The 22,008-nt window shown below is 38.9% G+C and overlaps 1 protein-coding gene across 4 annotated transcripts in view; it reads right to left on the bottom strand.

The window, feature by feature from the left end:
- Positions 1 to 254: 254 nt before the first annotated feature.
- Positions 255 to 22,008, bottom strand: part of PRDM1 (PR/SET domain 1) — a 158,652-nt gene continuing 136,898 nt past the window's right edge. For all 4 annotated transcript variants that reach the window (XM_060237604.1, XM_060237597.1, XM_060237610.1 and 1 more), the window contains 5 exons: positions 16,752 to 16,871; positions 12,841 to 13,093; positions 3,187 to 4,274; positions 1,798 to 1,926; positions 255 to 1,295 (listed from right to left, as the gene is read on the bottom strand). In XM_060237604.1, coding sequence (XP_060093587.1) covers positions 726 to 1,295; positions 1,798 to 1,926; positions 3,187 to 4,274; positions 12,841 to 13,093; positions 16,752 to 16,871 — 2,160 coding nt within the window. In that variant the 3' untranslated portion in view covers positions 255 to 725. The remainder of the gene's footprint in view (positions 1,296 to 1,797; positions 1,927 to 3,186; positions 4,275 to 12,840; positions 13,094 to 16,751; positions 16,872 to 22,008) is intronic.

The raw sequence follows: 22,008 nt of genomic DNA, 5'->3' as shown, positions 1-22,008 counted from the left end.
GCAGAGCACTTAACTTTCCCAGCCATCCTACACAGGCAGTGCTGCTGACGGAAACACCTCTCAACATTCTGTCTCTGCCTATACCAGCCCATACCTTTCTGGCATGAATTTTAAAATCCAGTTCATTTTATCTGGTTACCTAGTATTGTTCCAACTAAAGGGATTCCTAGTATTTACCTTTGGCAAACCTCATTCTTGAAGCAGGTACATAATGTCCCCCCACCCCCTGCCAATCTTGAGGGTTTTTTTTAAAAAAAACCCAGATGTGCAGGGGCGGAAACTACAAAGAATGGCCACAAGACAAAATATAAACACGTATTCAAAGTTACAATGAATTTTCCTATCATTGTAATTACTTTTTTTACTATTGCTTCTGAATGGTAAATTGCATAATAAATTAGGAAGCACTATTACTGTAAAAATGATTTTGGAAGAGAGATTGTCTTCTTCTTTTAAAGAAGTGGGGAAGGCAATATACAGTCCTTGCCTAGTTTTATGCCCTGAGAATAACAACTTTGGAGTTCCTTCTTTCAAATGACCTTACAGAAACTATCGTAAGCCAAGATTGCTTTGCAGTATTGACACGATATACAAGCAACTGCTACAGGCACCCTGACTTGCCAAGTCATAAATTAAAAAAAAAATCATTTAATTTGCCATGCATACAAACACACATGTACATATGTGTGCACGTGCACACACACACGCAAACTTGCACACAGTATTTAAGGGTCCATTGGTTCAGCTGTTTCTTGCTTGACCTTTATAGGTACCCGAGGTAGTGGATGACCATGAGGCAACTTCACAATATCTGATGATTCATATAGATTACATCCTGAGGCAATCAGCCCATTCCCCAGGTTCCTCTGCAATGATGCTTTAAGACTAGCTCCTTCTATCTCTCTTCTGAGCACAGCCAATATTTCTTTTTCAACTACAGATGCCATGTCAACGTTGTCCTCAACATTGTCCAATCTGTCCGCACTGTCACTGATGTCAAATTTCTCTATTTCTTCATTGATCCGATTCAGGTCCTCTGTGGAAAGGTTAGATGCGGGGACAACAGGGCAGTTGCCCTTAAGGTGGACCTTGAGGCTACAGCGGTGGATGTAGCTCTTATGGCAGTGGATACACTTATGTGGACGCTCTCTGGTGTGGAGACGTTTGTGCAGTTTCAAGTGCACAAACTGGGTAAATTTAGCAGGGCAGAGTTTGCACTGATAAGGCTTCTCTCCAGAGTGGAGCCGCAAATGTGTCTTCAGGTTGCTTGTGCTGCTGAATCGTTTATGGCAAACCTAATTAGAGAGAAGCAATCAAGGGCATGAGAAACTGGAGTGGAATGTGTGTGTTTTAAAAAGGCAATTTAAACAAGAAAGCATAAGTCACCTTGAATTTGTTTAACCCCATTTAGCCTTTGCCGTCATTTAAAGTTACACCCATTTCCAATTTGCTTTTTAACCCCTGATAAATAATATATGTGGCTATGGTTGGTTGCAATATCATGTCTGCCTTCTAAACAGCTAGGAGTTAAAGCAGGATTCATGACCCAAAAAAGCAATATGTGCACGTAAGGCAGACCCATGCATGCAACCAGAATTTTCTTTGATGTTCATGCTATTACAGTGGCTGCTGCCAAACACAAAATAATGTTTTCTTCAATTGAAATGCAATCTCTCTCTCAAGCTACGGAACCTGTCAATATCAAATAACATCCCAGCTACATGCTTAGTTTTGCCTCATGAGCACTGATGCACCACTGTGCCAAGGCATAATTTCACCACAGCAACTGCTACATACCTGACACTCATGGGGTTTTTCTCCTGTATGTACCAGATAATGCTTTTGGAGGTGAGCCAACTGAGTAAATCCTTTATTACATGTAGTACATTTGAATGGTCTTTCTCCACTGTGTACTCGAAGGTGGACCTTTAAAAAACCCCACAAACATTAATTGAACTTTCACAACAGTTTCTAAGATAGTATGTTAAATAACAATATTATGTGCTAGCTGAGTGCTCAAAATGCATAACTGTACAAAATCATTAAAGAAGTAATATTTTAATATATTATAATCAGGCCATAGACAAAGCTATAAATGAAACTACAGACTAAACAGGCTTTTTTAAAAATTGAAAAAATACATTTTATCTAAAAATGCAGCAACAGTACTGTTTTTCAAATTCTGTGTATGTTTTGTTGTTTTATTTTACTGATGTTCAAGATAAAATGCCTTCTATAAATTAACTAGGTTAGAGCCAACTTGTGCAAAACATTTGAAGGTATAATATTGCTTCTCTTAATGGATTGCTCTTGTGGATTAATTAGACAATAAAGCTGCTATCACCAACCAAGGGAGATGGATGCCCATATATCAGAAGGCGGGCATCACAACATGGCAGTGTTAAGTGCAGGAACACAATGGCTATGTGGCTCAGCAGTGCCCAGTACCAACACAGATGATGAGATTGATGGCCTGTGGTGGATGATTCTGGCCTGCAGACAGCTACAGAACAGTATCTACTTCCTGATTCTTTGACTACCTCTCAATGACTACTCAAGTAAGGAACAAGGTTCCACATTTTCTTTGGTCACTTAGAACCAGCAGTGTCTTCCTACACGCTACACAATATTTTACATTGATTAAAAAGGTGCTAGCAGCCTGAACAGCATAGCCTAGCCCAAGATCAGTAGAGGCTGGAAGCTAAGCAGGACTGGGTTATGATTAATACTGAGATGGGAGACCACCAAAGAAGACAGGAGTTGGTATGTAGAGGAAGGCAATGGCAAACAACCTCTGCTTGTCTCTTGCCTGGAACACCCAGTGGATGTAGATGTGACTCAATGACATGTTCTTTTCCTTCTAAAAAGATGCTATTATCATTAAAACATATGTGCCACATGATTCTTTTCAAATGTGAATGGTTTATTACATGGATGTTTCCACTTCCTCAACACAGCTTTCAACCCCCTACATAACAGAATGGAAAAACATTTAAAATGACAGTGGGTGGGATTATGGCTTCCTGACCATTTTAGGTACCCGATTCAATGGTGGCAGGAAATAGCATAGGACACCAGTTTTGGAAACAAACTATTAGTTGACTCAGTTTTCAGATAGTTACGAAGAAGAATAAGTGATCTCATTAGTACTATCTAGAAATAAGATGTTTTCCTTTAAAAGCCTACCTTTAGATTAGAGAGCTGGCCAAAGGTTTTCGAGCAGACGTTGCATTCATACTTTATCTTCCCATTCTGTTTCTTCAATGGGTATGGAAGAGTTTTGTAACCAGTCATATTACGCTTGCTCTTGATGAGATTCATGGCTTCTTCACTGCTGCTGGCAGCCAACCCTGCTGAGGTAGGTTTAGGTTGCATTATATGTTCTGAAGTAGCTGCTGTACCAGCTGTGGGCGATCCACTGGTTGGGCTGCATGGCTTGTCTTTCATGCTGGCAGCAGCTCCTGTGATGGAGAAGGCACTGTTATGTGCAGGGATAAGAAAGTCCCTTCGATGGTCGGGTGGCAACAGCTGACGACTTCCATCAGATGGCAATGAACTTGGAAGGGAAGACGGATTCAGCATATGATTAGAAAGGCTTCCTCCATTGAATATGTTGCTGTAGAAGGGATACATCCTTGGGAGGAGGTTGAAATTGCTAATGCTGTTCAAAGTACTCAGGCTGCCACAGGTCATGTTATATGGTGGTAACAGGAATTTATGATAGGGGGGATTGTAGGGTATAAAGGCTTGTGAGAGATGGTTGGAGGATGCATATCCAGAATATGAACCTAACCCTTCTGAGCTATAGGGTCCATTCAAGTAAGGATAAGGTTCTCTGTGCTCCTTAGACACAGGAGTCAAGGGCGAAACTGTAACTCCTGGGCTGCTGTGAGGGCTTGAGCTTTTTAAACTTTGATCTGGGCTACTTCTTGCTGAGGGGCTTGGTGTGGTAGAAGACTGGATGGGTGAGTGGGCAATGTAACTAGGCCTCTCAAACCCATAAGACTTCAGGTAATCATCTGGAATATGAGGTCGGATTGGGTAGACAATGCGTGGATAGAAAGGCCTTTCAGGGCTACAGTTTTTTCTTAAGCCTTCAAAGTCTTTTTCTTCAATATGTGGTGAAATGTGGGTGTGGAGTAAGTCCTTTCCTTTAGAATGACTAGAATCATTTTTCAGGATTTCCTTCACACTGTGCTCTCTTTTGGGCACATTTTTCTGATAAAGTTCATCTTTGTTATTAGTTTGCTCCTTTGGATTCACATGGCTATGTGCTGAAATAAAACAATAAGAAAATGAATTTTTTCAAGTCAGTATAGCAATTTGGTTATTTAAAAGAGGTAAGAACACATTACTAGTATAAAATCTACTTTTATCATATTAATTTATGAATTTCCATTGGAAGGGTGAGCAGCACCAGATTAAATGGAATGTTCTTTGACCAACTGTTAGCGCAAGTGCATCATGACCATTTCCCATTTGATTATTTATATCATGCATTTTCAAGGAGCAGGTTTGGAAGTTTCAGCTCCACTAACTGCCTTTGAGGGGGGGGATTCTCAAAACATCATTTTCTAAATGATAACTGATTTCCTAGGCTCAGTTCAGAACTACAAATTCCAGTTTGATCATAATGGGGATTACCATAGTTTTGTGCTCATGAGTCCCCTCCCTTCTACTAGGGCTGCCAGGTCTGTGTTGGAAAATACTTGAAGATCTTGGGGATGGATCTGGGAGAGGGTGGGGTTTGGGGAGAGGAGGGGCCTCAGCATGGTACAATGCCATAGTCCACCCTTCAAAGCAGCCATTTTCTCCAGGGGATCTGATCTTTGCCAGCTGGGGATCAGTTGTAAAAGCAGGAGATTTCCAGGTCCCACCTGAAGGCTGGCAACCCTACCTTCTACACCTGTACATTACACTAAGCTTGAAGACTTGCATCTTCAACTGACACCAACTAGTTTTGATGTCTGAATACAGGTGCCTTTACTAACTGGGGCTTGATTCAGGTTTCGCTTTTGGTAACTGGGATTCTTAACTATGGTTAAATCCTGGGAGAAAGCAAACTTAAAGTAACATAGGAACCCAACCTTGGTTATCATGGCCAACTGGAATTAAAGACTTCAGTCTTGGTGTGCTATGAGAGTGGTGGAAAGTGGGAATGTGTGTATAAACTTGATAGACCATTGCTCTGATCCAGCAGAGACCATCTTGACCCTAACTATAACTTGAAGAACTATATTCTTTGCTGATTGTCTACTAGAGATTTTAGAGATTGCCTGAGAGATTTTATTCTAGTTCTTTCCCCTGAGACCTTGAAAATAGCTGTGGGTGTGCAAACTCATTTCAGAAGTAAATGCCGCTGAACATTTTGAGTGATGAATATTAATAATGCTGATTCATATTTTTGATCTAAATAAGGCATATATTTTGCTAGTAGGAAGAGAACCTAGAAGTTCTGAGGTAGGCAAAAATTTTTCCACATAAGCTAGAAATGGAGACTAAGATTTACCATTACTTCATAATTTCTTTTCTAAATGGGTTATGGGTGGCCTGTCCAGCTAAAAACCTAATTATGCTGATGGCACTGGTCATGATCCTGAAGAACCACAAATACATTTGTACCCATGCTACTAGGTATGGGACAATAAAATCACTACTGTGTTAATAGGTTTAATATTCTGCAGTGAATAAAGACAAATTCTGATCTGCTATATGTGCCCAAAGTTTGCTGGCATCTGGATCTTGGTGTAAAGGTTTAGTTCCACTCAAGTTTATATGACTAGAATAAGTTAGAATTACAGTATTTCAAATTTTAATTGACTTCTAAATCTGGTTGTTTAGCACTGACATTGCAATGGTTGCTGAACTGGTGACCTGCCATCCTCCTAAGAAGATGAGACTGGCATTCTGATCTCAACATCCTATGAAGGTAGTCTGAGTGATTTTTCCCATCCTAAGCATATACATTTCAAAGTTCTGAGCTTAGAATGGCACTGGTAGATGTGTTTCATAGCTAAGAAGGATCTGAGCCTGGACTTCCTACATAAACAATGAATTCTCCAGCTACTGTACTATAATAAAGCTGGCATTGGCATGTATTTTGCCACATTGCCAAAGGGTGATTAACATGTGGAATTCACTGCCACAGGAGGTGGTAGCAGCTACAAGCATAGCCAGCTTCAAGAGGGGGTTAGATAAAAATATGGAGCAGAGGTTCATCAGTGGCTATTAGCTACAGTGTGTATAAAAAAAAAATTTGGCCACTGTGTGACGGCCCATCCAACATGGCTTCTCTTATGTTCTTATTGCAGTATTGGTATAGTAAGATATGATGCAGGACTGATCAGTACTAGTTTATAAGTCTTTCTTTCTTTCTTTCTTTCTTTCTTTCTTTCTTTCTTTCTTTCTTTCTTTCTTTCTTTCTTTCTTTCTTTCTTTCTTTCTTTCTTTCTTTCTTTCTTTCTTTCTTTCTTTCTTTCTCTTTTCAAAAAAGGCCTACCCTACATTTCACTGACTGAGCAAATTCCATATAACAAACTATCACTGCCAGGGCTTTTTTTGTGGCAGGAACTCCTTTGCATATTAGGCCACATCCTCCGATGTAGCCAATTCTCCACAAGCTCACAGGGCTCTTCTTACAGGGCCTCCTGTAAGGTCTTGGGGGATTGTCTACATCAGGGGGATGTAGCCTAACATGCAAATGAGTTCCTGCTACAAAGCCCTGGTCACTGCAAACAGTTCTTTAATATAGAGTGACTACATTTGGTCTCCATATGAAAGCCCTTTTTCCACAAAAAGAAACACACTATATATAAATGACAATCTACATAGTTTCTATGATTACAGATACAATAATCAAAATGCATGTTGTGTGTTAATATATTTTATGCGCATAACATTTATTATCTCAAGGATAAACAATAAAACCAGGAAAAACAGTATAAAAGATTGAAAGATGAAAATCGAGGAATAAAAGTTATAGAAAGGCAGAACTAGCTAAAAGCCTTTTAATTAAAATTAATAAAACAGAAAGGAGCAAATAAAACAGAGTGCCCTATTAGCAGTACAGTCCTAAATAAGTAACTTTGTTAGGAAAGCTCCCCAAATTTATTCATACTATTTTAAAATTCTCCATTGGTTATGGGCAGGCCTTGGATTCAGTGGGAGTGCAGCTCCTGAACCTTTTTGAGAGTTCCACCTCCTCCTTCTGAGAATTCCACCTTCTTGTCCATTGAATAGTATGTGCAGCTGCATAACAATCCCTGGATGAGCTCCACCACCTATTTTTCTACAAATCGACCCCTGGCTATGGGTCCACAGAGAATTGCATGTGTATGTATGGGGAGGGGAGAAAACAAGCAATTAGGAAATTAGTATACTTTTTATCTTGCCCTTTTCCTAAGGACCACTGTGGGGGGGACATGAGTCTTCCTCCCCCATGTTATTTTCCCATTCTTTTCTACCACCATATGAATGATCCTTAACATCTTCCAGAAATGTATGGATCCTGGGTAGAAATGAGAATACTTGTCACACATACTTTCCTAATTCATGATCTAATATTTGCCTGCATACCTAGAGAGCCCCCGAGAATGCAGAAGCCCCAGCCTTCTCTGGGGATGGCTCTGATATGCTGCTCCACTGATAGAATGGAACCATCAAGTTCACTATTAGAAGGAGCAATAGATTCCAAAGGGTGAGCATTTACCTGAAGATACCAAAAAATGAGCAAAATAACTTTAACATGACACAGCAGCTCATCTACTCCAGATGTAAACGTACAGGACATCCAGCCTATGCTTTTTTCCTCAAGTGAGGATACTCTGTACCTAAAGCATACATGATAAATACTTGCCCAGCCTTTTCTTGAAATATTCCAACAAAGGATATTCTTCAGCCTTCCTGTACAACTTGTTCCACTGCTCAGCTAATCTTATAATTAGGAAGTTTTTCTTAGTGTTCAGCCTAAGGGTGCTTGCATTTATCTCTAAGGGTATTTGCTACACCCCAGCCAAAATACCTTGTCCACTAACTAGTTTACTTCTCTCCTGTTTTCACACAAAACTAATGAATGCCATTTGTTTTTCAATACTTCTGCGGGAAAACATGAAAGACATTTTCACTTTGTATTTGAAATTCTTACCTAGATATCAGAAGTCATGACATAAGAAAGATCTACTCTATACAACAGACAATATCAGCAAATAATATATTAAATGGCAAAAGTTCACTGATATAAATGTAGCTTCATTCCTTAGATCATGCCAGTTTTTGAATAATATTCTAGCTCTGTTCTATTAAAAATAAACTAGTAAACTAACTTCAGTGACAAAGGTCACAGCATACTTAATACATGCAGGCTGCTAACAGATGGCATTTTGGGGCAGATGGGAGGCATCCCAAATTAGGCTGGCTCAAAAAGACCTGTCCAGAAGCCTCCACACATTCCAGCGTGAGGCAGCCTCATCCCATCTGCGAGGTGGCTTGGTGTGATCAGACCAGGGGGCGGGGGGGCACCTCAGAGGCCAGACTGCTCTTTTTCTCCCCTGAGCACTCATATGCTCAAGCGTTCTGGGTAGTTTTGTTGTTTTTTTTAGAGCTGGATGCGGCTTGGTAGTTTCACACTACCAAGGCACCTCACTTGCATCCTTCCACTTCCACATGGTGAGGAGGCAATTGGTATGTGGCTCAAAAATAGCTACCACTTTCAAAGTGGTAGCTTTTTGAGCCATTCTGCGATGGCTGGAGAATGGGGACAGGCAGCAAATGTTGCCATTTGGAAGGATTTTTTTTAGTCGATTTCTTAGGTGTCTCTGAATCAGCCCAAAGTGCCAGTCTGTAATCACCCATGAAGTACCTTTTATATCATTTTGTGATTCAAAAGTAGAGGAATAACTGGGCCATCTTAATCAAAGAGCATAATGGATACGAGCAAAAAGTCATCATGCCTATCTTGAAAATGTCTCCATTGCATAAAATAATTATATTTATATTTAGAACATTTGGAAGCATCCTTCTTAGTGATGTCATGAAATAAAAAATAACATGCTCATAATACCTCTGTTCATATTACTCTTTCTGTGTTATGAGCCAGTTTTCTCCTCTGTTCGCAATAAAAAATGGGATGTATTGTGAAGGTCGCTAAAAACTGAGTCACTGGAAATGGGCTGCTTTTCTACCAGACAGAACAAACTAGTGGAAACTGCAGCAGCTGAGCCACAATAAGCACCTCTTCTCAGTTCAGTTGCAAAGTACCAACTGACAACTTTGCTGCTTCTAAAGCTGCTTGCCTCATCATCTTTTATGAAGGGATTGAAGGAACAGAATCGTTATGTAAAAACATGACATGAAGGAAAAGGGATAGGCTCATGGTTTCCTAGGTAATGTGGTATATTCCTTACACTGTGACTCCCTAGTGGCAATGCAGAAGCATGCATATACTAACTATTTAAAAGCCAAACTGAAACTAATTTTCAATAACAAGCAAATTTTTCAGCATTCAGATGTCACTGGCAACCCAAATGCACTTCAAGCAGAGAATTCATATATCACTAACCTTTATGTATAATTCCAAATAACAGGCTACTATAAAATAGTATATTCAATATACTATATTCAATAGTATATTCAAACTATTCAATATCACAGTAATCCAAGTCTATTCCCCAACCACTGATGCAGAAGAGGCTGAGCTGGACCAGTTCTATGAAGATCTACAACACCTTCTAGAATTAACATCAATAAAAGATGTCCTCCTCATCATAGGGGACTGGAATGCCAAAGTAGGAAGTCAAAAGATGACTGAACAACTGACAAGTTTGGCCTTGGAGAACAAAATGAAGCTGGGCAAAAGCTAATAGAGTTTTGTCAAGAGAACAAGCTGGTCATAGCGAACACCCTCTTCCAACAACCTAAAAGGCGACTCTACATGTGGACACCACCTGATGGGCAACACAAAAATCAGATTGATTTATACTCGGCAGTCAAAGATGGAGAAGCGCCTTACAGTCAGCAAAAACAAGACCTGGAGCTGACTGCGGCTCAGATCATGAGCTACTCATCGCAAAATTCAGGCTTAAACTGAAGAAAACTGGGGAAGCCATTAGGCCATTCAGGTTTGACCTTGATCACATCCCTTATGAATATACAGTGCAGGTGAAGAATAGGTTTAAGGAACTAGAGCTGATAGAGTGCCTGAAGAACTATGGATGGAGGTTCGTGACACTGTACAGAAGGCAGCATTCAGCACCATCCCAAAGAAAAAGAAATAAAAGAAAACAAAGTGGCTGTCTGATGAGGCTTTACAAATAGCTGAGGAAAGAAGAAAAGTGAAAGGCAAAGGTGAAAAGGAAAGATTCACCCAACTGAATGCAGATTTCCAGAGAACAGCAAGGAGAGACAAGGAGGCCTTCCTGAAGGAATAATGCAAAGCAATAGAGGAAAATAATAAAATAGGAAGGACAAGAGATCTATTCAAGAAAATTGGAGAAATCAAGGGAACGTTTCGTGTAAAGATGGCCATGATAAAGGACAAAAATGGTAGGGACCTAACAGAAGCAGAAGAGATCAGGAAGAGGTGGCAAGAATACACAGAAGAATTATACAAGAAGGATCTCAATGTCCCAGACAACCATGACAGTGAAATCGATGACCTTAAGCCAGACATCCTGGAGAGTGAAGTCAAATGGGCTTTAGAAAGCATTACTAACAACAAAGTGAGCGGAGATGACGGTATCCCAGTTGTGCTATTCACAGTCCTAAAAGATGATGCTGTTAAAGTGATGCACACATTATGTCAACAAATTTGGAAAACACAGCAGTGGCCACAGGATTGGAAAAGATCGGTTTATATTCCAATCCCAAAGAAGGGTATTTATTTATTTTATTTATTTATTTCATTCGATTTATATCCCGCCCTACCCCACCGAAGTGGGCTCAGGGCGGCTCACAACACAAAAATTCTAACAATAAAATTAAGAATTAAAATACATTAATAATTTACACCATAAAAATAAACAACAATTCATCAATGTGCTATCCCAAAGTCTTCCTTAGAAGTAATGCCAACTATTATAACATTGCACTCATTTCACATGCCAGCAAGGTCATGTTAAAAATCCTACAAGCTAGGCTTCAGCAATATGTAGATTGGGAACTACCAGAAGTTCAAGCTGGGTTTCGGAGAGGTAGAGGAACTAGAGATCAAATTGCCAACATTCGATGGATTATGAAGAAAGCATGGGAGTATCAGAAAAATGTCTATTTCTGCTTCATTGACTATGCTAAAGTCTTTGATTGTGTGGATCACAACAAACTGTGGCAAGTCCTTAAAGAGATGGGAGTACCAGACCACCTCACGTCTCCTGAGAAACTTGTATAAGAGGCAAGAAGCAACTGTCAGAACAGGATATGAAACAACTGATTGGTTTAGAATAGGAAAAGGAGTTTGACAAGGATGTATATTGTCACCCTGCTTATTTAATTTATATGCAAAGTACATCATGTGGAATGCTGGCCTGGATGAAGCGCAAGCCAGAATTAATATTGCCAGGAAAAACATCAACAACCTCAGATATGCAGATGACACTACTCTATGGCAGAAAGAACCTCTTGTTGAGGGTGAAAGAGGAGAGCACAAAAGTAGGCTTGAAACTCAACATCAAAAAAACTAAGATCATGGCATCTGGCCCTATCACACCTTGGCAAATAGAAGGGGAAGACATGGAAGCAGTGACAGATTTCACATTTCTGGGATCCAAGATCACTACAGATGGTGACTGTAGCCATGAAATTAAAAGACGTTTGCTCCTTGGAAGAACAGCTATGGCGAACCTGGGCAGTATAACAAAAAGTAGAGCCATCACCCTGCCAACAAAAGTCCGTATAGTCAAAGCAATGGTATTCCCAGTAGTAATGTATGGCTGTGAGAGCTGGACCATAAGGACGGCCGAGCACAGAATAGATGCTTTTGAGATGTGGTGGTGCTGGAGAAGAATCTTGAGAGTCCATTGGACTGCAAGAAGATCAAATCAGTCAGTCCTAAGGGAGATCAACTCAGACTGTTCACTGAAAGGTCAGATGCTGAAGTTCAAATACTTTGGCCACCAAATGAGAAGGGAGCACTCCCTGAAGAAGATCCTGATGGTAGGAAAGAAAGAAGGCAAAAGAAGGGGACGGCAAAGATGAGATGGCTGGACAGTGTTACTGATGTAACAAACATGAATCTGAGCAGACTTTGGAGGATGGTGGAAGACAGGAGGGCCTAGCGTGACTTTGTCCATGGGGTTGCAAAGAGTCGGACTCGACTGTGTGACTGAACAACAAATAAAATAGTATTCAAGGGCCCAGAAAAGTCCATAGACCATCAGCCTTGAAATGATCTATTCATGATTCCTAAGCAAATCCCTGTGGCAAAGGGCTGTGCTATACTGCACTAAAAATGTTTGTATTTGATTTTCATTAAACGTTTTAAAGCTTATAGATTAATAACCATTTGAATTCTTATAGCATGATGTCTCATCAATCAGAATGCTCAGGATAAGCTCTGAACCAGCTATAACAATGCCAAGTAACAAACAGGATGTTTAGCTGGCTCTGTTCCAGTGTTCAGTTGGCACTAGAAGCAGATATGCTGGTACATGTATGGAAGCTTATGGTGCCAAACTATGTTGTTTTTAATCAGGAAAAGGGACTCTTTTTTTTTTAAAGCCTTCCACTGCAAACTTGTTTTACCATTAAAGATGAGTCACTCATAATTATACAATATATTGTTAAACCCCACTGTGAAAGGACATGTTATGAGGATGCTTTCTTCATGTGTGTTTGTTGTAATCCACTTACTGATATTCATCATCACCAGGTCTCCAGTAGAAGGATAGTGCAACCTGTCTGCAAAGTCCCGGCAATACCACACAAGCAATTCCTGGTTGGCAGGGATGGGTTTGATGGTGTAGAAATAAATGTTCATTCCATTCTGACTGGCAGCCAGATTCTGCTCCTGAACAGAATGAGCTGGGTTTACGTAGCGCATCCAGTTGCTCTTTTCCTCATTAAATCCATCAATGAAGTGGTGAAGCTCACCATCAGAGTAGATCTGTGAAAAGAGAGGACATCATTAATGCTACAATGTAAAACAAAGGCATACTTGAAAAGATCCTTTTAAGGAAATAAAATGAAATATATCAATGAATAAAAAGATCACCACTACCACTTCCTTTTGAAGTAGGAGACTGTTACAACTGCAAGGGTGAGAAACACAATAAAATATTCCCCATACTCCCTTTTGATTTTTTTTAAAAAAATTCATGCCAAGCTTGAATAAAAGCATGGAGCTTAAAGTTAAACAGTGCCTCTCACAATCTTCTTCAGGGCTGCTGGTCAACAAGAAGGTGCAATTACCAATTTAATGTCTGATAGTGCTCACAATAACCCCCATGAGTCACTTTTGCAAGACTGATTAGCTTTGTTATGTCACAGCCAAAGTCTCTTTCTTGTCCTTTCTTCTGTGGTCTCTGTAGTTGTTGTTTCCAAATCCCCCCCAAATAATACTTGTTCATACTTGGAATCTAGCCCTTTTGTTGAAATACTGGATGGGGTAATGTGAAGTGATATAAATTATAGCTAATTGGAGATCTGAAAGGGGGGGCAGGTTTTGACAGTATGAGAGATGCATACTTCTTTCTCAGCTGCTACATTTGAGCAAACAGGACTTTCCAGCAGCTGGTTAAAGAAAGGTGAACAGTATTCAAAGTACCTTTGGTTTCTAAAATGTTAGTAATAATATGACCCCCCCCCCCTCAAGGATTACACATAGTTTATAATGTAAAATTGACACTTCTTTTCGGGGCTTTTTTTTTTTGTAGCAGGAACTTCTTTGTATATTAGGCTACACCCCCCCCCCCCCGATGTAGCCAATCCTCCAAGAGCTTACAGTACACCCTGTAAGAAGAACCCTGTAAGCTCTTGGAAGATTGGCTACACCCCATGGTGTAATATGCAAATAAGTTCCTGCTACAAAAAAAGCCCTGCTTCTTTTTCTCTGGCAGAACTACTTCCAGATTTCCACAACAAAATAGCATACTTCAACAGTTAGCCATTTTAAAAAAACTATTTTCTGAAAATTTCATTATCAAGTAGGGCTTTATCCAAATGTTCTGGGCACATGGCATCCCATTCCGACATTAAGTAAATTGGGGAAAAGATTTCCATAGGGGTTAATTTTGTAAACTTCACAACTAAGAAGTGGTTTGGACTTCTCTTTCACCTGTCTCTGTGCTGCACTAGAGAATTTTGCCCTGTGCGTCTTCATCTTCAATTTCATATTAATGTTTGATATAAGAATTGGCTGAGAAGCCTTTTTAATAGAAAAAAAAGGTAGTAACAACAAGCTGCCCTTTTAACACAGGCAATAAACATAAGAATCACTTTCTTACTTCCTGTCATTTGAGGAGGAGGAAATACATGTGGCTTCATCAAAGAAGCTTGAGAGATTTTGTGGTGTTTTTGTTATGAGAATGATGGAACAAAGCCTAAAAAATTATGCTCTCAACATGAGTTTTTAAGTTTGCTAGCTCCGATTTGCGAACATCCAGGAACTTGTAGTTCCATTACTCTGCATTTCTGTTATAGACAGAAGTTTGACTGAGTGACTTCCAGTTACCTTTCCATCTCTTCACACAATTTACTATACGCTTTCTTCAAAACAGGCATACACTCTAGTGAGATCACAAACAGTGAGATCACAAACTCTCATATGATCTTATTTTAGCATACCAGATTTCCATGTAGCACAAAGATTTTTTAAAAATGCCAAGTCACACTGCAGCAATTACAAGAAATGACGTCACCCTAGAGTTTGCAAAGCATATTCATGTCTTTGCCTTTTAGAGGGTATATTTTGAATGGAACATTTATGACAACATACAACAGATTGTCCTGTTCCTGCCAGCCAAACCAGGATGTCTTTAATATGACATGTGGGAAATTATCTTCCACAGTTTCCTTTGGATGTGAAAGACTATTTTCTGACCTCAGAAGATAAACTATTCTACTCGATGCTGTGTGAGACAAAAGACAAATAAAGCATGCCCAATGTTAGCTTTTTGAATTAGTTTGAAATAAAGTCTTGTGGCAATCCAAATCATCCACCAAGACACTTTAGTGCTCCATATCTAATAACAAGTGAACTTTTTCTTGACTCAATGTTAAATATGAACAGTAGCAGAAGTGTGAAATGAAAATTTAAGTTTTATGGAAAAGTTCAAGGAGCGATTGATTACCTGTAACAAAACCTAATTAAAGAGATGACAGATGCCCTAAAATTCATTATAATAAAGAAAAACAAGGAAAAGAGGCTAAGAATGAGGTTTTTGTAATGAAACATGATACTTCAATGATCTGATGCAAGGTTGACATTTAACAGGCTTGCTTTGACACGTCTTGCCAGTTACATGTGTGAGGCTGCTTCTGATTGTTTTTAAGCAGATAGTCTCTGTCCATCTTCTCCCTGCAGTCCCAAATGTATCTTAAAAACATGAGTAGGGCAAGTGTCCTGCAGATATTTTTAATTAATGTCACATTTTGTAAATTTGCAAAATCCTTTACAATCTTTATTGTCTTTTCCCTTATGCAATGAAATACACCATTATTATTCCAGAGGAAGAACAGAAGTGGAGAGATATCTAAAGCTTCCATGACTTATACAGTACAACAGTCTAGACCAGGGACTACACTGGCTGTCAGAAATGTTAGGATCAGTCTTGAGAGTCAAATTAATGTGGGAACACAGCAGCTATATTTTTGTGGCAACTATAAGCAAGCATTATCTATGGTTGTTTGAGACACCTATAGGTTTTCGTGCATCCAGTAGGTAATAAATGCAAAGTACCCCCACTAATTTAACTGCACAACATTGGAATGGCCATCTTGGGGCATGAATAATTCAGCCTCATTCACACACAGCTCCTGCATGTTAACTCTGCACATACTCCTGGAGCACAGGAGTGTGCTTGGGCTCATCTGTGCTTCCTCGTCATATATGGAATTTTTGTGGGAGCTGTAGTTGTACTGATAACAACCAAAGTACATATTCATATTTGAACCCTTTCCCCAAAGAAAACAGAGACACATTTTTGGTCTTGCAACAATTCCTGTAAGGTAGGTCAGAGCAATCCACTCAGTGAACGTGCAACCAACACTCTAGTCACCAAATATTATTCCTTTCTGCTACCACTATTACTATTGGTGCCATTAAAAAGGCTTGACATCATTTTTAAAAAGTTACTCTAGTAATTTCTGTAACTGAAATTGGACACAAGGTAAATAGTAAATCACAATAGTTCGGAGCTTCCAATTATAATTAGTAGTTCAATTAAATATAGAGGGAGAGGTTAAGCAATGGAACTAATTAGTTTTGGAAACTTTCTAGAATAAGGGTCACAGCAACAAAACAAAGGGCACTTAGTAAAGAATGACAGGCATTGTACAGAAATGTAGAAAAGGGTTTTTTAAAAACAAAACAAAACAAATGTGACCTATCTCTGTGGAAAAACAAAGCTCATGTGTAGTTGTCATTCTTAGTCCATCTATCCATGTTGACTTTTATGTACGGTAAGTTACCACAGTACCATGTAAAGAATTGCTTGCCACCCATATCCAGCACTCCAGTAAGTTTCAAAATGGAAGTGCAGTGGCATTTCTTAAGTACTTATTTAGCAATCTACTTTCATAAAACTGTCTCTTTTTTTGCTTACCCGCCAAAAATATTTTCTATTCGCATTTTTAGGAACGGTGTCATTGGTATAGATCTCTCCGATCAGAGGTCCAAAACGTGTTCCTTTGGGGATATATTCTTTGCTAACAACTCCAATAACCTGAAAGAAGAGCACAAGGCCAGCCAATTTAAGTTTTTTTATATATTCTGGAATACATTTTGAGACTTAAAGCATACAGAAAAAATGATATAAACAGCAACCATATATAGTGTACTATTGGGGCAGAAGTAGAATTAAAAGCAGAAGTTTCTCCCCGCCCACCACCCAACCTTTTCTTCAGAGATGCACATAATTTGTCACAAAGATTACCATAGGTATGGCAGAAGTAGAACCTGTTGAAAAGTTGAATTAGGAGAGTTAATCTTTAATTGCTCTACTCTTGTGAGCAGTAGTTAAAAATTCCATTTTGTTATCTGGTCCTTGTGCTATCAAATATGAGCAGATGAACATCATCCAACACCTAAAACTTTCATCACATGTGTCCAGAAACATCAATTCATAAAAAATGCTCTCTTCTTATATTTGAACATATAAACTATATTGTACCAAGCTTCCTCTTTTCCAGTAATTATATCACTGACCACAAATCAGGAATCAGAATAGCATGCCTGTGAAAGTCTCCTTACAACATACTGTGATGACCTCTCTCCTCATCCCCATTTCCACTAAATCTGCTACATTTTAAGTTGCTCTAAATAATGTATGATAAACAGAGCAACTTAGCTAACCAGGAAACATGAATAAACACTTTAAAAAGACTCGTGTCTGCATCTTAAATGGAAAGTGGGGGGTGATGAGAAGATGTCTGTTCCACAGAATTAGTAAGCATTCAAGGCAAAGCTAATGAGTCATGTTCCTTCTCAAACTACTGACTAGTTTCATTATGCCTGCCAAAATAATCACTACAAACGAACTATAGATTCTTTACTCTTCTTTACTCTGATCACAAGCATATTAACTAAAATCTTAACAAAAAAGATATCACACTTCTCCTCCCAGCACACACTTTTACAGTACACTAACTTGATCATGACTGAATGTAATATTTAGTGTCTATATCACAATATTAACATATTCTGCAGCACAGTACTTAGCCATACTGATCTTTTTAAGTCTTAGAGAGCAAACATTTTCTAAAAAGATCAAGAATTGAAATCCTGCAGTCTGATAACTGCATTTAGTTCTGTTAGCATTTAAAATATTTTCCCCCAGAGTCATACTTTGGGGCTTTTTGGAGGGGAAGAATAGTGCTAAGGGAAAGGGGCTCTTTGACTTTTTCCTCCACTGCCAATTTCCTAATTCAACAAACAACAACTCTGAGCCCCTTGTTTAAAAGCAGATATGAGCATCTTGGTTAAAAAAACAGCAGTTAGAAAAGTTTAAAAGTCTTCCCTCTTTTTCTTACAAAAAGTAGTACCAGAGGCTGCTTTTGGAAAAGCCTTAAAATCACAAAATTAAAAAAGTAACATGTAGCTCTCCCTCAAGGCAATTTGTTTAACATGTGTCTGAAAGCTTAACAAAATCTGCATCTGCACTGGTGGCAAAATGAACAGGGACTTTCAAAAACCAAAACTAGTTCAAACTTGCCCATTGATTGTGTTTATTTTTGTAACTCTTGCACATTTTTCATAGAGAGGTGAAAGAGGCAGATGTTCTTCTAGCTTTCCCCATCCACCTTCATTTACATTCTTCTAAACTTTCAGGAAAAGTTCACAGTTAGCACATGAAGTGTGTTTGCAGTTTGACCATAAAGTAGGTTAGGCACTCATGTACTTAAAAAGCACACACACAGAGATATTTTAGTTTTAATTTAAACTTATGGTGAAGTTCTCAGAACATCTAGGAATCAGTATTACTCGGAACATGTCAAACAGAAACACTTAGGGGCTTTTTAGCACAATCATTCAAAGCATGCCTCAACAGTATTTTATCCTTGAGCAACAGTCTCTCAAGGCCCTTTGCAGATACTATAGTATAGTTTGATGTCCTGTCCCCTGAAGTACCATGTAGATACAAGACATGGTGGTGGGGAGGGGAAGTGAGATATGTCTACCTGGGGGGACGGGATAGAATATTTGCAATATTCATGCAATATTCTACCATGAGGCTCAGTATGCTTGCTAGTTTTGACCATATTTCTCCAGGGATCAATTTTTGTGCATAACAAAGAAAATAAAGAGCATAGCCTTCTGAATTTTTTTTTAAAAAAACTCTTCTACTTAAAAAATTGCTTGGAGGGAGAATTGTTCCTTTGAGGGAGGGTTGAAAGGAGACAGAGAAGGGGATGACATTGCTGGTATTCTACATTTTAGTTGTTTTTAAAGGACAGTCAGATGAATGTTCCTTTACTGACTGGTTTTGTATAGTGTGAGAGCAAAGACTTTCAAAAGTTAGCAAAAACAAAAATGATTTCTAAAGTGAAGTCTACAAAGAGCATAGACATAGCCAACAACCAACAGCAGCTGCACAACATTCGGCAAGGAAATAACAATAGCAACGAGGACTCCATTGGCGGACAGCCACTCAGGCAACTTAGCAAAGGAAACGAAGTGTGTGCATTTGAAAGGCCTTTTCCATCAGGCTGCCAGGTCTAATTATCATCTGGTTCTTTCCCTCTCAGACTCCACTGGTGGCTAGCCATGATCCATCTTAGCAGGAGAAAGGAAGCAAGGTGTAACTGCTACCTGCTCTTCCTCCTCATCTAGTTTTTCTAAAGAAGGAAGCAGATAATGTAACCAGTAAGGCACTGTCCATTGGTACTAGTTTCATCATTTTGTATTCAGTATTGGATTAATGTTTACAATATTAATTGTAACCCCCCCCCTTTATGTTTTATGCCTCCAATACTGGTGATACATTCCACAGAACTATACATTTATTACACTGAAATTGCTTGTCTGGGAAGGTCCTTAGGAGAGTGGCTTCTAAGATATGACACTACTCTGATACTGTAAACAGCACTTAACTATTTCACAATAAGTAAGGTAGTTCAGCAATCAGTAATTAAGTAGATGTTTAAACATTCTAAAATGTTAATCTCTGAATTATGTTTCCAGGGACTGAACTACAGGGCAAAAACAAGTACTGTATTTATGGTAGGAAGATGACTCCTTTAAAATGTAATATAGAAAAATACATTATTAGACATAACTGTAACTTCTATGTGAATTCAACACAATGCCCTCTTTTTAAAAGGAAAAAAAAAACTAGTTCTGTACTTGTAGTAGTAGTATTAGATTTGGATATTTACAAAAATGTGAGCTTTAGCCCCCAAATTAACCAAAAGCTGGATTTTAATAAAATTGTTGTTTTTTCCACCAACCAGACTGCTCTTAGGTTGTACATAAATTACTACTATAACAAAGAGCCCAATAAGGGAAGCTAGTTAGACCTTATTTGCTACTGAAATACAGGAATGGAGCAGACATTTCAGCCTTGTCCACAAGGTGTCATTAAACACACTTCTGCTTTGAAATGATGCTCTGCCAAAGTACAGATCATGCTAACACACCACAAGCTCTGTGGACACAAATGGAAAATTAAGATTTTTCTCTTTAACATATTTTCTCTTTAACGTTATAATTCCTGGGGCAATTATATTCTCTAATAAAAGAAGGTTCCTAGAAATGACATGTCGATGGAATGTTGTTTTAATACCCTAAAATGATCATGCATCATCACTTATCCTTTATTTTCTCTAAGGCAGGGGTGGCCAACAGTAGCTCTCCAGATGTTTTTTGCCTACAACTCTCATCAGTCCCATCCAGCATGGCCAATGGCTGGGGCTGATTGGAGTTGTAGGCAAAAAAACATCTGGAGAGCTACCGTTGGCCAACCCTGCCAAGGGATATTAATGTAAAATCTTATAATAACAATGGACGCATTCCACCTATTCTTCCATGGCAATAATACTACTGTTGCTGCTATCAGCTCTCTCTTTAATACTTAGAAACAGGCATGCAGCAAGTACACAGTTATGTAGCACTAGAAGGTTACATTCTGTTATACCTTGCCAAGTAAGATACATTTTCAGGTAGCATATGATCACATAAAGATTGTGACTTCATCCTATCATAAACTGTACAAAGCCAGTTATGATGCAAGGGACAAGAGTCTTTTTCTTGGCAAACAGATTTGGAAATAAAAAAGATCCAAATTATCCCCCATTCACCCTTGTTCATACAGAAACTACTGCCATGTTTTGACTGGTACTTCAGGTATAGAATTTACAGGGTTGTTTTTCTACTACTGTGTTTGAACTCAAGTGGTGCTTAAAAGGCCATTTAAAAGTCAGCACATCTACCAAACCCAAGAAAAAAGTAACTGCTGGAACTGACCAGGGTCCTAATGAATAACTGCTGGAGTAAAAGCTACTGTAGGCCTTCTATAAACATTTCAGCAAGCAGCTGAAAAGATTCAGCACTTTCATGCTTCATCTGCCCCTACAGAAGCTATTTCCCTGGATGCTTTATGGATGTCACCAACCTTTCTGCCATTTCACCACATCCATCTCTGTCCCCGACTTCCACAGAGCACATCCTGACAAGCTGGGACCTCTGGATAAGAAACAGCACTCTTCCATTTTCTCTACTAAGTATTTTTTAAATGAATACTTGGGGGTATCATTATTAGTTTTATAAATGCAATAGACACTGGCTGGATTTATTGAAATGTACATGCCATTATTTCTTTTAATGTAACTATCCTAACACCAAACCAAACTAAGCAAGTAGCAACTGGATCAATGGCCAGGTGTTCTGAGGCAGGAATGATTTAATTTTAGCTCCTTGCTAATTTAACATCCACTTCCCCAGTAATACATGATGACTAGTTTGCTTAGCATTCTGTTTTGAACAAAGCAAACTTTTCCTCCCCCTCAACACTAAATTGACTGAAAGAATGATGCAGCTGAGCAAAAGGGCCTACATCCTATAATTTATTCTTTTTTAAAAAGGTGGAGTGAGAGGAAATGTTTTGTATTGTTTCCTTCTTACATGTACACAACTACAAAATTAGTGTCTGTCTTTTATATTTAAGACAGGCATGCAAGTGAAAGAGATTTATAGCTTATAGGTCAACATAATATTGGCTTATATCCAAAGGATATGCTGCTGGCGGAAGGACACTGCTGCCGGTGGAAGGGGAAGATTTCCATCTTCTCACTGCAGACTCCCAAACTGTGCCCAGTGCTGTTCTTGAGTTCCCCTGAACCTCAAGGGTGTATCAGAGTAGTGCT

Source organism: Heteronotia binoei, chromosome 1 (genome assembly GCF_032191835.1).
Source record: "Heteronotia binoei isolate CCM8104 ecotype False Entrance Well chromosome 1, APGP_CSIRO_Hbin_v1, whole genome shotgun sequence".
Taxonomy (NCBI): domain Eukaryota; kingdom Metazoa; phylum Chordata; class Lepidosauria; order Squamata; family Gekkonidae; genus Heteronotia; species Heteronotia binoei.
Note: the sequence above shows the minus strand (reverse complement) of the source record. Positions and strands in the feature narration are given on the sequence as shown.